Source organism: Mesoplodon densirostris, chromosome 4 (assembly GCF_025265405.1).
Source record: "Mesoplodon densirostris isolate mMesDen1 chromosome 4, mMesDen1 primary haplotype, whole genome shotgun sequence".
Taxonomy (NCBI): domain Eukaryota; kingdom Metazoa; phylum Chordata; class Mammalia; order Artiodactyla; family Ziphiidae; genus Mesoplodon; species Mesoplodon densirostris.
Genome location: NC_082664.1, coordinates 140281743 through 140300095, shown reverse-complemented (window position 1 = coordinate 140300095; position 18353 = coordinate 140281743). Strand labels below are relative to the sequence as shown.

The following is an 18353-nucleotide window of genomic DNA, read 5'->3' as shown; positions in this document are numbered from 1 at the left end:
GTCTGAGAAGCCATCCTTCCCCAAGTAATATTCCTTTTTGCATCATCAACCATGTACCTTAATGTTTAAAATTACACAGCGATCACCAATTCCCTGTTTCTCAAAACTTTCTTCCCTTGACGTTTAGGATACTACTCCCTTATTCTCTTACTTCTCTGGTCATTCCTTCACTGAGTCTTTACCTGCCTCTTAATGGGAGGATTTTTAACAATTCTGTCCTTGGATCCCCTTCTCTTCCAGTTTTATACTTTCTGAGAAATCATTTCCATCCTCATAGCTTCAACTGCCATTTATATATTCTAGATCAGTGCTGTCCAAGAGAACTTTCTGTGATGATGGAAATATTCTGTATCTGTGCTAGCCAATACAGTAGCCACTAGCCATATATGAATAATGAGCATTTGAAATGTGACTGGCACAACTAAGTGAATTACCAAAGCTCCCCCTGGTGATTCTGGTGCATACACGCACAAAAGATTTTTCAGGCTTGGAACTAGGTAGGTATATAAAAGTTTTAAAAAGATCAGGGGTCTTTTTGAGGTTTAGGCGCCCTAGCTCAAGGGTTTGTAGGAGTGAGTAAAGGAGATGAGATGTCACACCCCATCCATTCCTCAAACAGCTGAGTGAGGAAGTCTACCTGCATCATTGTTGATATTGTAGCAAATATCAAGAACTGAATACCTTTTTTTAATTGAAGTATAGTTGATTTACAATGTTGTGTTAGTTTCAGGTGTACAGCAAAGTGATGCATATATATATATATATATATGTTCATTCATATATATATATATATATATATGTTCTTTTTCAGATTCTTTTCCATTATAGGTTATTATAAGATATTGAATATAGTTCCCTGTGATATAAAGTAGGTCCTTGTTGTTTATCTACTTTATATATAGTAGCATGTATCTATTAACCCCAAACTCCTAATTTATCCCTATTCCCTTTCCCCTTTGGTAACAAGTTTGTTTTCTAATTCTGTGAGTCTGTTTCTGTTTTGTAAATAAGTTCATTTGTATCGTTTTGTTTTTAGGTTTCACATATAAGTGATATCATATGATATTTGTCTTTCTAAAAACAGAATACATTTTTAATGAAAGGGAGAGACTGGAAGATCAATGCAGGGAAACCAAGTTAGATAACAGAGTGCCAAAAAACCCTGAGTATAAATGGTGATGTCTGTGAGCAAAACTCAGGGAACATTACCTGAATATGTAGGTCAGAGAACTGTAAAAAAACAAAAAAAAGTTTTAACAACTTGAGTGTTGGGAGTGGAACTTAGAGAGTGGAGGATGCCACTTCTCTAGGGACTTAGTGAGACAAGAGAACGTTATACGAACTGGAAAGGCTGGAATAGGAAATTTTTGAATGAATTAAAAAGAATGATGAACAGTGGGGACTGGAAGAGATGTTTAAAACTTTAAACATTTAAATCTCATAAAATATTTGCCACAATATGTTTCTAAAACTTCTCACAACTGTATTTGCATGCCTCCTGACAGTATACTAAGTTGAAGGGCCTCTGAGTTGCTTTAGGACATTCCTTCCTAAAGTCTTTTATTTTTTAATCAAAATCTTTTCCCCCCTAATGATTAATAGGCATTGCCTTATTATATAATCTCATTACACAGCAAATTAATTTTTTGCCAAGAATATTGATGAAAAGTATATTTTGATGCCAGGCCACAATTACTAGTAGGAAAAAAAAAATGAAAAAAGGGGTGAAATGCCAGTGTAGTAGAGTGGAAAAGACAGAAGATTTAACCTAGATTTGAATCCTAGCTCTTCAGCTTACTGACCATGGGACCTTGGGCAAGTACTTCAAGTGTCCTTTTTCTTTCATTGTAGACTATATCCATACTCTCTCTGAATAATGGCTTTAAGTATTAAATAACATATAAATTGTTTACAATGCCTGGCACAGTAGGCATTCCTATGTTCCCTGCCTCTTCCCACAGTGTTCAAGTTTAAGACATATATCTCTCACAGATAATCCATGGTGGACTACAATGAGCTGATTCCAATGTCACATAGAGACAGTCCTAGGGATTGAGAGTGAATTCCTACCATGATGAAAAGCCTATTTCCCATGTAGACTGATACTGTGTTCCCAGGTCTCGTAGATCATGTGGAGTGTTATATACTAAAATTTTAAGAGCCACCGCATCTGTAAAGTGATAGCTAGAAGGGTGGATGGAAAGAGGGACTTTCACATTTACTTTACATAACTATGTACTGTAAAAAAATTTTATAGTAAACATGTATTGCATAAATTAAAACAATTAAATTTAAAAACAAATCATTGCTTCACTCACAAACTGACTAGGGAGAGTGGGGATCCCAAGGATGAAGTTTTTGAAGGAGAAATTGCTTCCTTTCTCTAACCCTCTGGGAATGAGAGAGACCTGGTGGGGTAAAATGACAGGAGAGGGAACCTTCTGTTGGGTGCCTTGCAGCCAGTCCCCATTGTCATCACTTCTTATTAATATTTTTCATTCTCTTCTGATAAGAAAATCTCTAAGGACTTTCCAGAGGTTACTTGTGTCCTGGAGTTCCTTTTAAAAACAAGTTATCACTCATTTTGTTAGTCTGCAAAACTGCCAAGTGAGCCTGCAGTAAGTGAGGAGATCTCTATTTAATCTACCACAGGTAGCAGTGTTGGTTGTCTTTACCTGCAAGCCAACTCTCAGTGTAGTGACATAATCTGTGAGTACAAAGAGGAGCCACACAGGAAGTGTGGTAAAGTCTCGTCCTATGACAAAAGAAGGGTAGAAAAAGAACCATTATGATAGAGATAGTGCCAGGGCAAGTGAGAGCAGACAGATGCTGGGTCACCATACCTCACTGGGAAAAAGAACACGGACAAAAAAGAAGTAGATGGACAAAATGTCAGCACTTGTTTCCCTTGCACAAACTTGCTAGGAAGAGCACAAGGTGCATCCAGCTGCTTCAGTCATTTTCTGGAAGTTTTCTTTAAAATGCCCAGAAAGGTGGCAAACCAGGTACTAGAAATAATTCTAGAAAGATTGCAGTGTCGTATCCACATAAAAGACACCTGCATACACATACATCATTAATTTTTGGATTACCAGAGAGGTTAAAGCAGCAATAACATTTTTTTAAATTAAATAAAGGCATTTTGGTGTTTTAAATACTTGGTATTTTCTGAGTTTTATATAAAATTATCAATATTGACTTTTGTCAAATGTATATAAAAAGTCTATTAGGATTGACATATATGCACTACTATATAAAATAGATAACTAATAAGGACTTACTGTATAGCACAGGGAACTCTACCATACTCTGTAATGGCCTATACAGGAAAAGAATCTAAAAAGAGTGGATATATGTGTATGTATAACTGAATCACTTTGCTGTACACCTCAAACTAACATTGTAAATCAACTGTATGCCAACAAAATTTTTTTTAAAGTCTAGATACATGTATTGAAATACGTATTCCAATAATTAGATGACACTTTAAGAAGAGAAGACACATTAATTATACTCTCACCCCACTTTCTCAATCACACAGAGCCAGAAAGGTCAGTTCCATCAGATACCATTAGAGCTAGGACTATAATCCAAACGTTATGGGTCCTAATTCCATGTTGTTACCACACACCTAAAGATTACAAACAAACCTTTATAAATTTGTGCCACTGAAAACTTCTTTATTTTTTGTGGAGTGTAAATAGACTTTTCTCTTTAAGCTGGTGTTTCAAAAGGACTTTATAAGAGGCTTCTTGCTGACCATCCCACAGCCTGCAGGTACACACTCTTATATGCCTTGTATAGTCTATCCATTAGCTGAGTGCCAAAGGAAAGACCTTCCCATCTCCCAAATTCCAGACTGCTCACTTGGTTCTAGACTCCCAGGTCTCCTGGGTCTGGCCTACTGGAACGGTATGTATTTTCTAACCTGCATTCATGGCTTTGTGTGAGCATTCCCAGTATTTGTGCCTTGTTAACTGATCTGCTGTTGACCACTGTCCCTGTACAAAGATCTAAAACCACTCCTCTTTCTGAGGGGGATGGATGGAAGCCTTCTGATGCACTCAATCATGTTCCTTTACTCAGTGGTTTTCCCAGTTGCCAAATGCCTTCCATGTGACCGTGAATGAGAAAGTGATAAATTGGTAGAAGGCTCAAGATATCTCTCTCCTCTTATTAGCTGTAAAGCTAGAATAGAAACTGTCTGATCGGTACCAGAAATTCACTCAATCACATAAATGTCTCATCTAAAAATAAAAGCCAAATACACATTTCTTTGTTTCTTGCATATATTTACAATATAAATACTAATTTGTTTTCAAAGTACATATTCTTTTAACAATTTGCAAAAGTTATCTAGAATGGGATAGCAATTTAACGTAAAGCCTTTGTAGTAGTGATTAAGGAAAAAATAGAACTGTTTGGGGGATAAGGGATTCTAGAAGGAATATGAATGGGCATGATGATCTGAACTCGCTAAGGGAATGTGAAGCAGCTTACTCTGTGTTGCACTGCCGATACAGCATGTTAAAGGACTACTGTGTGAGACAGCAACCGGGATGGGGTATTGTAAAAACTAAACCTGGGAGATATAAAAAGTACACATGCTTGCATAGTGCGTTAATCTTGAAAGAAGCTCAACATTTCATTCTCATTTTCAATAATTTAAATGAATAGTACTTAAAACACATCACACAAAATTAAAAGACTTGTGCATATATTTCAGATTTCAACATTAATGTCAAAAATACATAGTATGATTTTACATAGGATTTGTGCTACATTAGAACACTAAAGACAAACATCACTTGAGTAGTAAGGAAAACATTAAATATTAAATAACTGAGAAATGAAACGTGTAAACACTAATCTAACTGTGGAGGGGGAGTGGGGGTGGGGGGTGGTTTGCTCTTGCAACAAGTCCAGTGAAGTGGTTTCGACAGTACAAAAAGGGTTAGGACATGAGTGTTTCCAGTCTCCTTGGAATATGTGGATCTCATCCCAGGAATCCTTTCATAAAAACTGGTCCAGGATAACAGGAGAGGACCCACTCTCCTGCTTGTTAATTTGGTACACTCCCTTCTACGCTATTTTTTACTTTCAAACTTGGGTACTGAGCAAATACTTTAAATTGTCACTCTTTATCAACATCTTGGTGAAAACTGAGGGTTTGTTGGCGATTCAGTGTAAGATTTGAGTTCATATGCAGCACCGCTATCAACTTCCATCGACTTTCTAGAGAACAGGAGCCGTACATCTCTATGGAGGTAGATCTTTCCAGATTTAGAACTCTGGAACCTAAACAAAGAAACAACAAAATAATGCTTCATTTCAGGGAATTAGTGTTTAAAACAAACAAACCTGAGTAATTAAATTTTGAAAGCAGGAAGGATTAGTCTTACTACAATATTAACAGTGCCTCTTTAACAAGATATTTAAAGTCATATTGCCAAAGCACTTGCTGCTATTTCAGTGCCTCTCCCTCACTATCCCTAAACATTCCATACTCCCTTTCCCCTCTTACAATGGCAGAGGTGCTTCTTTTTGTAAATCTGGGTTTCACATGCAATCTGACTTTACATCCCTGACACCACAGCACATGCACCTTTCCTTACCTGTAGTATGCACTTTCAGTTCACGTCAGCCAATTATACTACATTTGGGCATCTTCTAGCTACAAAGAATGACCCATTTCACACAACTTGCCCTCCTACAATTTTGAGTACATTAAAATAGATTCCACACTTGGAAAGTCACCACAGAAAACTATCAAGTTTTGAGACAATCACAGGATGAGAAAGGACTGCTACCACCAGTAGTGGCTAGCTAAATAAAGCCTAATCATCATTAGAAACCAAAAGGAAAGTTAGCAGTGAAATGAAAATGGTTATCAAAGCTGTATATGGAACTGTTTCTATCCTCTGCTAACAGCTTATAGCATAATACAGGGGGTTGGAGGCTTTAATCACATAAACTTAACTGGCAGATAGTCAAACATACCCTTTAGTGTTAATTTCTCTAGTTTTCCCTTTGCATAGCAGAAATATCCGGATTTGTGGATTTTATTCCCAAATTAGCTGAAAAACCTGGTGGTCAGTTGTATATGTTAAAGCAGAACTCAGACTGGCTCACTCTTTGATTCTTTCTGCAGTTTTTCAGCTTCTCAATCTGAAGAACATGGTGAGCTTTGGGAATTATACCATGCCTTCTAAAGCAGTTCCTTTACAGCATTTAAGGCATCTAATCATTATGTGGAGATGACAAAAGCTGGGATAGTTGACTTTTTGGCGAATGTTGGTTACATATGGCTAAGCCTGTTGTAACAGATTAAAGAGATGAAAGTTACCTCCTCCTGATGAATAGGGCTCCTTGGAGTAAGCAGTTAAGCTAAGATGAATTACTGTCACTGATGTGATTGAGGACTTACTATGAACGACATCAGAAAATTATTAGGAATAGAGTTACAGGCAAAGGGCTACTGAGTTCTCTTCTAAGCAATAGACTTGCTCATTGATGTTAAGAACTACACTAGGATTTCAGGGCTAAAAACCTTACCTTACGATGCTGGAAGCATGGACCTCAAGAGCAAACAAATGGTTTCTCACAACCTAGAGCTATTAGCTGGGTAGTAAAAGTTTGAGGAAAATATATTTCTGATGGAATCACCAGAATATAAGCTGTATAAGAACAGAGATTTTGTCCCGCTGTTTCCAAGAGTCTAGAAGCATGCCGGACACATCAATATTTGTTGAATGAATGAATGAATAAATGAAAGTTAAGAATTTCCCTGTCCAACTCAGCAGCCACAAGCCACATGTGGCTACTGAGCACCTGAAATGTGGCTAGTTCAAACTGAGTACAGCAAAGGAATGTAAATATCTCATTAATAATTTTTATATAGATTACATATTCCAATTATAACACTTGAATATGTTAGGTTAAATAAAATATATTAAGCCTCTGCTTATTACTTTTTTTAATGTGGCTACTAGAAAACATAGAACTATATATATGGCTCGTATTACAATTCTATTGGACAGCATTGGTTTAGACAACTGTGTTTCATTTCCCCCAGATATATTAGCATTGTTTTGCTATAAAATAGTTTCCATTACACAGCTATAAATGAAAACTCCCCTAATTCAACAAGTAGTAATGACTGAAGGAAGATATGACATGTGTTTTCTGCATCCTGGCATATCATAAAGAGTGTCGAAGTTAAGCAAATTCCAAGGGGCACTCATCTAGTCAGAATGCCAGTTTTTAAAAATAAAAATTTTAGAGTTTTCTTCTAAAGTAACGTATTTTCATATTCATTTGAAACATTACCTCAGATGTATGAGGTAGCGTAATAACCGTTCTTCTGTATGTCGGATGTTCTCTTTATTAACACTTCTCTTCATTTCTTGTTTAACAGGTACAGAAAAAGTTCTTTGTCGTAGGAATGTCTGATGATTGGCTGGCATATCTCGTAAGTCATATATCACAACAAACATCTTCACCACAGTCTTATTAGGATTAAATAAGGTCTGAAGAAACAATATAGAAATTATTCTTTAAAAACAGTGATTCGTTTATTTGATTCAAAATGATTGTGCCAATAATAAAATAGGCTTTTCAATAATAAATTGATCCCAGTGGATATAATTGAGTTTGGGGGAATAAAGTTCATAAAATTTCAGAAGTTTATGAAATGATATTCAATATTTTTTTAATGGTTCACTTAGATTTTTTATTTATGGAAATAAAAGAAAAGCTCCTGTAACAAATCAAAATCTTTAGTCACAAATCTCATATTAATAATAGATAATACATAACATTTACTCTTGTTCATATTTTAAGAAATGGTTCCATTAGATTAAGCAAAATATACCTTCACTGAATTAAAACATTCCAGTTCAATTACTTCAAACACTAGCTTTATTAAAATGAGTCAACTGAAAAATGCTCAAAATAGAATTTTAGTTTTCCTCACATTTTAATAGTGAATAAATAGAATTTTTTTTAAAATAAAAAAATAAAATCTTGGTAAAACTAGACTCTGATATGATGTTTCAGGTACATATGGTTATTATAAAATTTAAAATACATTCCCAAAAAAGAGAACTTTTCTTGTTTGGAAATTTTTCCAAGTTTAGAAAATAAAGTTCATTATTATTAGTTACAAAGTAGGCTAAGTAATACTTCATGTTCTCACAGTTGGATTCATTTCAAACACTGCAGTGACACTAGACTTTTTTTTTAATCATCATCAATATCATAATAGACTGAAATTAAATTCAATTGTTACTTGGCCATTAATAACTGAAGGAATATTATTTTTAAAGTACTAATTTTTAAACAAAATTCCAAGCTGCTGATTTGACTTTAACCAAATTACCAACACATCAATAGGTAACTTGGTGCCCATGCTTTCAGAAGCTCATCCGTGGCACTGGACATCACTCACTGAATCAAAATGAGAAATATATCAATATTACGATCCAATTTTTGAAATCTAGTGAGTCTTAAGATTAAGGCTAATAATAATACATTTAACAACCACAACAACTAGTAAGCCAGGAGTTCAAGCCATGTTTATACATAATTAAATTTATACAAGGAATGAAAGACATACCCAAATTTCAGATTTAAAATAGCCAGTAGAGTTGGTAGTCTTCAAACAAGGGGTAAATGTGCTGCCTCTGGGTTTATGCCTCATTATTATGACACCTGATAGCTAGCTTTCCAGTGACCCACACTTTCACAAGCGCTACAGAGCCAGAGGCAAGAGATCAGAAGATGATCACTCTTTTAGTTCAAGAAATCCATTCAACATAAAAATCTTACTTTAAAATGCAGTGATTTTTCCTTGGTAAAATTTATACATATGTACATACTGCAATACATACATGCATATATATTGCCTAGTACTATGTTTCATTCCTGTGTGATACGAAATAAACAAATGTACAGACTCTTTGCTATACTGGAACAATAATGATGAGTAAAAGTGGTCCTTCGAAGCACTGATCACACTGAAGCCAAAGGTCATCAAAAGGCTTGCTGAATTAGACCAGATCCTTAGTGTGAGGAACTCAGCTAGACTCTTTTTTTTTTTTAATTTCAGCTTTATTGAGGTACAGTTGACAAATATCAGCTAGACTCCTTCCAAGAGTTGAAAGAGCCAACACTGTAATAGACTTCCACGCTTACAGGATTATCCTGGGTCTGACTTGGAGATGAACTCAATCACAAACTAGCCTTGATATAAAATTACTCTTCTGAGAATCCTAGATCAAGGATGATGAAGGATTATTGCTCTGGGCTAGAAGAGTTCTCCTAAGCCAAAACTAGATCAACACCTAGACCAAAAGGAAAGAGGCATTCTTTGACCTGACATCTGTCAGACTGCATTTCTGTTTTGTGTAACAGTCTCATTGAATCAGTTTTAGAAATTATTACAGTAGGGATAATATAATTTTGCTTCCCATGTTTCCCTGACAAAGCAATACTAATATTTGGGGTCTCCTTTTACATAGGTCAATCTCAATCCGGCTTATTAAGTAGAGGTACTGGTAATCTAAATTCTAATTATACTGAAAATAGCTCTATTTAAATTATGTTAACTGTCATATACTATTTTTCTAAAGCATTCACCTTGATTAGCTTATTAATGCTTTCCTTTTATGGAGGTCCCCAAATGGCCATTCCTGAGGCAGAGCAGGGAAACTCCAAACAAAGCTGCAGCCCCACTGTTACTTACCAAAGTTGTTGCAGCAGCAGTAGCAGGAGAAAGGGCTAAGTTCTATATGTATGTGAGAGAATGATTATTGCAATTGTAGGCTATAAAACACATACCACTTGTATTGTTCCTGAAGGAGGTACTCGATAACCCCTTTTACCAAGGGACTCTAAAGTAATCACACCCTTGAAATAAAAGAAGACAAACTGAGTACAAACTGATGCATATATATATACATAAAAGACTAAAATAAGAATAATAAGTCATGTAATTACTAACATTTCAGAATTGTATTTGTATGGAAAAACATTCACATTGAATTAATAGAGATACATTCTATGAATATGAAATAGTGAGGATCCCACCTCACTAGGAAACGATTTACTGTTCTTCCTAGAGATGCTTCAATAAACAATACATAACATCAATGCTTGAAATTAATATTAAGATATCAAGATATAGAAGTGAGAAGTTCTTTAACTAAAAAGGAAATAAAGGGAGATGACAGGATTATTCTCTTTTACCATGTGGGAGGAGGGAAATGAAGCAAAACAATTTATTGGTCTTTGGACATACAGAAACTCAGGAATGAGGACTGATCCTAAGTCTTTCCCAAAAATGAAGTCAATTCTTCAGTCAGAAAGTTGAATTGTTATATACGTATATGGACTTCTGACTAGAGACAGACCAGCATCATCAGCATCACCTGTGAACTTGTTAGAAATGCATAATTTCTGGCTTCTTCCCAGACCTACCAAATCAAATCTGCATTTTAACAAGATTCCCCAGATGATATCATATGTACATTAAAGTTTGAGAGGCACTGCCATATTATATAAAATAGTTTTCTGAGAAAGATGCTGTAATCACTGCAGAAGTCCAAACAATGACAAACAGTATAAATTAAAACACAGGAAGCTAAGATTGAATGTGTGAAAGTTTCTTGATAACCAGGATGACCAAATTACTACAGGTGGTGACTGTGATACTTAATTCTTAGGTAGCTTTAAGAAACAAATGCTGATTCATTTAACTGGGTGAATAGTTTTCTTTTGAGTAGTTAAGTAGAATAATTGCATGCTCTACAACTCATATCCCATCATTTTACACTGTACCTGCCAAAACATGTCAACCTTATGTAAAAGTAAATATAAAACAGGACTGTCCCATCAGGCAACATCTCTGTTGGGTTTGAAAGACAGACCAGGGGAGGCGGTGGGGGGTAGAAAGCAGTGGACAAAGGTAAAAGGGAAGGCCAGACTCTAATATGTGAATACCTAATCTCCAAGTGAACAGCAATTGACAATCAGAATATTAAATTAATACGTTAATAATGGGAAATGTTCATGGAAATGGGCACTGAAAAGACATATGTGGTTCTTAACAAATATGATTACATGGTCATTTATTTATTTTTTATTTATTTTTATTTTATTTTATTTTTTGCGGTACGTGGGCCTCTCACTGTCATGGCCTCTCCCGTTGCAGAGCACAGGCTCCGGACGCGCAGGCTCAGCGGCCATGGTTCACGGGCCCAGCCGCTCCGCGGCATGTGGGATCTTCCCGGACCGGGGCACAAACCCGTGTCCCCTGCATCTGCAGGCGGACTCTCAACCACTGCGCCACCAGGGAAGCCCCCTACATGGTCATTTAAAGCATGAAAACAGCATATCAACAAACTGCATCCCTAACCAAAACAGTAATGAAGCTTTAATAATTTTTCTCTTACAGTCTTCTCTACATGGAAAAATGCTATGGTATATAATGCTCCTCTTCCTCCTAGTTCCAGAAAGAAAAAGCAGAATATATCTAAATAATAGCTACCTTCTAATCACATTGCTCCAGGCAATATATTACTGTTTTTCCTTGCCATCCTCCACTAAATTATATAAGAAAACTGGTGAGGGAAAATCTACTACCAAGCCTACACTTACTTCCTTTAATACAATACAATTCTAATAGATTTTAGAACATAATAACAGTAACTAAATAAATTTATAAAGAAAGAATATGGATATTTTTAAAACCCCTCAAAGTTTAAGGCAACACTTTACAACAATAATTTCTAAGCAATATAAGACTAGTATTGGCAATGGCAAGTTAGGAATTTTGAAAAGATTGGGAAAGTATTTGGAATTTTATTTGTATTATTATTAAATTTATTATTTTAAAAATTTCATTATTTTAATTGGTTGGCATATTAATATTTCCACCTAGAAAGTTACTGTATTTAACATAAAGAAGAAAAATACATTTTCTTCTGGCATTTTAGGATGGAATAGGTAGATTAAGATGAACTAAATTTGGTCAAAATCTTACACAAAAACTTCTCAAGTGACTGGGGAATAGAGAATATGCAAAGCTAAGTAAAACTGAAGGAGGTATATCTTAATTTGGTTAATTATAAATAGAAGAAAATATATAAAATATATAGTGCTGTTAATATGATCATAAAGCAAGTCATACCATGAATTTGCCACGGGCAAAACTGCTTTAGACCTTTATGCCTGGTTCCACCGTGCAATAGTTTCTAAACAGTGAAATGTTGCCATATTATATAACACTTGGAGAACATTTTTACCACTGATGTAGGATTGGAGAGAGACATTTATATGGCTTTGAGCTAGTCTAAAAGGAATTATTTAATGAAAAGCCCTGTACTATCTCTACCCCACAAAGACAGAATTCTCTGTGCTAAAATTTCACCCTTGCAAGTCATTTGTATAATTTGTCATGAGAGGTCCCAAGGTTATTATTAGAGTAACAAATAGGGGTTTAGTGTCTCAGCTCCACTGGTCTGTGATATGTACTATCTTATCAAAACATGATCAGTCCTTTGAAAACAGACTAAACTACCAAAATACAAATAAGACTCCCTACCAAATAAGATTAATTTGATTAATTTACAGTAGGAAAGATCCATGGTCTAAGATTTGGACTGGGTCATTTGCAAAGGGAACCCATTCCTAATGAGTAAAAAAAATTACATAATGGAAAATTTATTAAAGAATATTATCAGAGAAAAGTAAGAAAGAGGTTCTTTTTTTTTTTTGGTTTTTTTTTTTTTTTTTTGCGGTACGCGGGGCTTTCACTGTTGTGGCCTCTCCCGTTGCGGAGCACAGGCTCCAGACGCGCAGGCTCAGCAGCCATGGCCCACGGGCCCAGCCACTCCACGGCACGTGGGATCCTCCCAGACCAGGGCACGAACCCGTGTCCCCTGCATCGGCAAGTGGACTTCTCAACCACTGCGCCACCAGGGAAGCCCAAGAAAGAGATTCTTAAAGGATAGACTAACTTAACCTAATTTAGACTCTTTTCAATATTTATTCAAAATCTGTGATCATTGTGTGTGCTTTCTGGAGACAGTGATAAAATCCTTTCTCTCTCTTCTTTTTAAATTTAATTAATTTATTTTTTATATAGCAGGTTCTTATTAGTTATCTATTTTGTATATATTAGTGTATATATGTCAATCCCAATCTCCTAGTTCATCTCACCCCCTGACCCCCACTTTCCCCCTAAATCGTTTATCTCTTAATCCTTATTTTTTTAGATGTCAACTAAGGTCAAGAATTAATGTTGTTTTGCTTTTTTAAAGCATAGTTCAAATTACCTCTTGCTCATGAATTTCACTCAAAGATAGTTTTTTGAGCTGACTTTCAGCCAATTCACTCTTTAACTTGTTTCTAACTCATCCTAATGTCATCAGGGACTCTGTACACTAATGACCTCAGACCTTATCTTTCCATTCTTTATTACCATGTGCCAATAGAATACCTGAAACTAATGAGACCTCTTTTTTTTTTTTTTTTTTTGCAGTACGTGGGCCTCCCACTGCTGTGGCCTCTCCCGTTGCAGAGCACAGGCTCCGGACGCGCAGGCCCAGCGGCCACGGCTCACGGGCCCAGCCGCTCCGCGGCACGTGGGATCCTCCCGGACTGGGGCACGAACCCGCATCCCCTGCATCGGCAGGCGGACCCTCAACCACTGCGCCACCAGGGAAGCCCCTAATGAGACTTCTTGATGTCCCAGTAAAGCAGAATGGCCATCTTTATAGCTATATTCTAATATTGTAAGCATTCCAGTAAGATACACATTTTTTCTGATATTGAGCTTATCTCAATGATATTTTCCATTTTATTAATTATCTAAAATTAACAGTTATTTTTTCAAAATTATACTGGAAAGTGGATACATCTTTCTATGGTAAATCAGTAACAAGTGGTATATGTGATAACTGGGTAGGTTTGTGAAGAATTGGGCCTGTTTTTTATAACAACCACTGTTATGCATCTTTACAATTATGACCCACAAGTGTTATTATTATTGAAAAAAGAAAACTTTGAATAAATGATACCACTGTGCTTTTTAGATCAAAGTATGAAACACCAATCAGACTCTTGATTAAAATTTTCATCCTTAGAATGGAATAAGGCTTAACAACCTTCCATGAACAAACTACGTCAATAATGAGTAGACTGTATTTAGGTCCCTAAAAAACTATAACTTCCCTTCCTTTGTTGTTTCTCAATTATGCAGAATTTGCTTTTCATAGTTTTTATTAATAACAAAAGATATTGTTGCTAATGTCCTTGAGGAACCTAGAAGGTGGGGAGAGGGATATTAGAAAGGAAGAAATTGGTTCAGGGGATAAGTTAGGAAATTCAAGTAGCAAGACCAGAGCTGTATATTTCTATGCCTACTGCAATTTGTATTTCTCAAAGTAAGACCTAACATAAAAACCCAGATCTGACTCCATATTTTATACCATCAATGTAAACTTCTTACAGACTTGCACTGCTAGCCACTAACTTGTCTTTTGGAAAAGGGCTGATAGTAATCACACACCAGGACTTGGTATCATTTTTGCAGTTGAGGGCTTATTTCATCCTCAAATTCACTGGAATAAAAAATGGGAAAGATAAAATTATAGGATCCTAAGGCTCAAGACAGTGCTCTTATTCCTCTTAGCTATTTTACTCTCCACTAAAACATTGGCATGGAGTCAGAAATAGCTAGTACTCTAAAGAACCCTAGGATTGGAAAAAGAATGGTCCAAAGATAAACCAAACAGGAGAAAGGGGGTGAAAGGGCCTCACAGAAGCCGTAGGTCACCAAATCTTTACCTAAACTCTACTGAGATGAGGATCATAGTGAAGGCAACACTGATAGGACTAGAGTGCGCAGTAAGCACTTGAGAATCTGCGTGAACTCAGCAAGATATGGAATTACAGTGTCACTAATCAAAATTTTATCATTTTTTCATATTACATAGAAACAAGTAAATTTTCAGCACAATCCTCAAATATAATAGAGGATATCTGTTATTAGAGCTTGCTCAGAAAGAAGTTGTGAGGTGTTATTTTGGCATATTCATCTCTATGCAGCCTTCAATCCCCTCTTAGGAAATGCTTTATATTTTCAAGCATTGCACCAAAGTAATACTAAATCTCTTTAAACTTAAAGGTATTTGTCATTAAGATGGTTGATTTTAGCAGAAGAAGACAATTAAAAAATACTTGCCATATAAGGAGAGGGAGCATTATCATCAGAAACACTGTAGAATGACACTTCAACTGGAAGAGTCAAATGAGTGGGGCAGAAAACACCACTTGCGCCTACCTCGGCAGTAAAGCCATCAACAATGCCGAGAGGATCTAAACGATAGTTCAAGACAGACTCCTGGAAGGCAAAATAAAAGAATTTTTAAGAAATAAAATTTAAAAGTTAACACATTCTTTCCTTCTTTCTATTTAAAGAAATATGCTAGTATGCTTTCTGGCACTAGAAAAGTGGTCGCTGCCATTGCCATACCCTCATTTCAAATGTTCATCTGACCTGAAATCAACCCTCTCCCAAATCAATCTTCTACCATCTTACAAAGTTTGGCCTCCTTATTATTCCAACCCACAGTGAACTATCTTTGAACTTCACCATTATTTTGATATAATCATTTAATGAGTTTTTCTTATCTCTGTAAAGAAAAATATGCTTTACCAGAGCAGGTATAATATCAGAAATGTTCTTATTCCTCACAGAATATATTCCTACTGTTAGCCACAGAGAAGCACTTGAAAACTTGTTAACAGGTCATATACAGAAGTTCCATCAAAACAGAAAGCCAAGTACTCATAACTTTAACTGAAAAACAACTGCCTCTTAAAAATTGTTGTTGGATGTGACATATGTTTTATTGTTTAGTTTAATTTAAAAAACAGTAAATATACATTGGGAAAAAATTTAAAAGTACATAAATACAAACAGTAGAGAAGCTCCTTATCCATCTCTCCCAAGCTCATTTGCTGAGGAAACCACTTTTAACAATTTAGTGTTTATCTGTCCATGTATGAGAAACATGTTAAACCTTTCACAAGCTCTCTTTTCTATACATATATCAACACATATATGCATACATCATGAAATGTGAGTAGCATTTCTTTGATTCAGTAATTCTTTGAAAAGAAACACTCCAAGCCCTCATGAGTCTAAATTTGAAAGTGACATCAGCAATTCTCAAGTCCTGTGTCAAAAAGACCAGACCAAGAGACCTATGTTACAACGAGCCTTCTATATCTCCCTCCTGCCCTGCAATCAATCCAATCCATATCCTGCTGATGGGACCTCTCAGCCTCACAGCCTCAGCTCTCTCAACACCAGTAACCTAGCTCAGACCCTCATAACCTCTCCTCTGAACAAATACAATACCCTCTAATTAGTTATTCCATCTTTAGTGTATCATCTGTATTACTGCCAGAGTTTTTCTTTAAAAAAAAAAAAAAAAAAGTCTTACGTTACCTACCAGGTTAAAAAGTTTGTGTTTCTTGATGTCCACCCACAGGATGAAGTCAAATATTCACAGCATGGTATGTAAGGCCCATCCTACATCTCTTACCACAGCTCTCCTCACTTGCACACAGTCTTATACTCCAGTTCTGGCTGATGCTTTCAATATCACCATGCTCTTTTACTACTTTTACACATATGCCTTTGCACATGTAGCTCCCTTTGTCTAGAATCCCTTGACACTTCTCACACAATATACTTGGCAAATTCCTACTCATCTTTTGTAACTAAGCTCAAATGACAGCTCCTTAGTAAAACTTTCCCAGTCCCTTAGCAGAGAGAATAAATATATGGAGACTGAGAAAATTTCTATTACAGTGCTAATTACTTTGATTTATAGATTATTTATATGCCCAACTTCTCCAGCAGACTGTAAACTTCTCTAAGGCAGGAAGTTTATTATTTAGCTTTATATTCCTAGCATACAACATGACACATAGTAGGTACTCAATAAATGTTTCTTAAATAAGAAAAATGTTCTAAAGATGTATGAAATTTTCAGAAAAAGAGCACAAAAATGCTAATGGGTAAGGCCAATGATCCAGTGTAGTCTCTAACTTTATTCAGATTTTTGTGACTTTAAACGAATATATTGTACTAGCATGTACGTTAGGCCCTATTCAGTGCAAAACTACAAGAAAAGGAAATAAAAGGCATACAAATTACAAAGAAATAAAACTGTCCCTATTTGTAGATGATGTGGGAATCTACATACAAAAATCCACCCCCTCCAAATCAATAAAATTAATAAGCAAGTTGAGCAAGGTCATAGGTGATTATATATGTTTATACATGCATATATATACATACACACATACATATATATATATACACACACCCATACATATAAAATCACTTATATATATATGTATATTTTTATCCCCAACTCGCAGCATGCAGGATCTTAGTTCCCCAACCAGGGATCCAACCCATGCCCCCTACAGTGGAAGCATGGAGTCCTAACCACTGGGCTGCCAGGGAATTCCCTAAAATCACTGTTGTTGGGAATGTAAATTGGTACAACCGCTATGAAGAACAGTATGGAGGTTCCTTAAAAAAACAAAAAATAGAAGTACCATATGCCCCAGCAATCCCACTCCTAGGATATACCCAGAGAAAACAATAATTCAAAAAGATAAGTGCACCCCAATGTTCATTGCAGCACCATTTACAATAGCCAGGACATGGAAGCAACCTAAATGTCCATTGACAGGAGAATGGATAAAAAAGATGTGGTACATATGTACAATGGAATATTACTCAGCCATTAAAAAGAATGAAATAATGCCATTTGCAGTGACATGGATGGACCTAGAGATTGTCACACTGAGTGAAGTAAGTCAGACAGAGAAAGATAAATATCATGTGATATGGCTTATGTGTGGATTCTAAAAAAAGGGTACAAATGAACTTATCTACAAAACAGAAGTAGAGTTACAGATGTAGAAAACAAACTTATGGTTACTGGGGGGTAAAGGGGGGGAGGGATAAATTGGGAGACTGGGATTGACATATACACACTACTATACATGAAACAGATAACTAATTAGGACCTACTATGTAACAGAGGGAATTCTACTCAATACTCTGTAATGGCCTAAATGGGAAAAGAATCTAAAAAAGAGTGGATATATGTATATGTATAACTGATTCACTTTGTTGTACACCTGAAACTAACACAACACTGCAAATCAACTATACTCCAATAAAAAATTTTTTTAAATGTCATTTACAGGTTCATGTTTAAGATTGTTTTCTAATTGAAGACAACTAAACCCTTGATATA

General features: G+C 35.8%; 1 protein-coding gene across 8 annotated transcripts in view; it reads right to left on the bottom strand.

The window, feature by feature from the left end:
• Positions 1–4330: 4330 nt before the first annotated feature.
• The window catches only part of ATOSA (atos homolog A), an 88410-nt gene continuing 74387 nt past the window's right edge, over positions 4331–18353 (bottom strand). For all 8 annotated transcript variants that reach the window (XM_060097319.1, XM_060097325.1, XM_060097326.1 and 5 more), the window contains 4 exons: positions 15248–15406; positions 9841–9909; positions 7330–7529; positions 4331–5298 (listed from right to left, as the gene is read on the bottom strand). In XM_060097319.1, the coding sequence (XP_059953302.1) occupies positions 5145–5298; positions 7330–7529; positions 9841–9909; positions 15248–15406 (582 nt within the window). In that variant the 3' untranslated portion in view covers positions 4331–5144. The remainder of the gene's footprint in view (positions 5299–7329; positions 7530–9840; positions 9910–15247; positions 15407–18353) is intronic.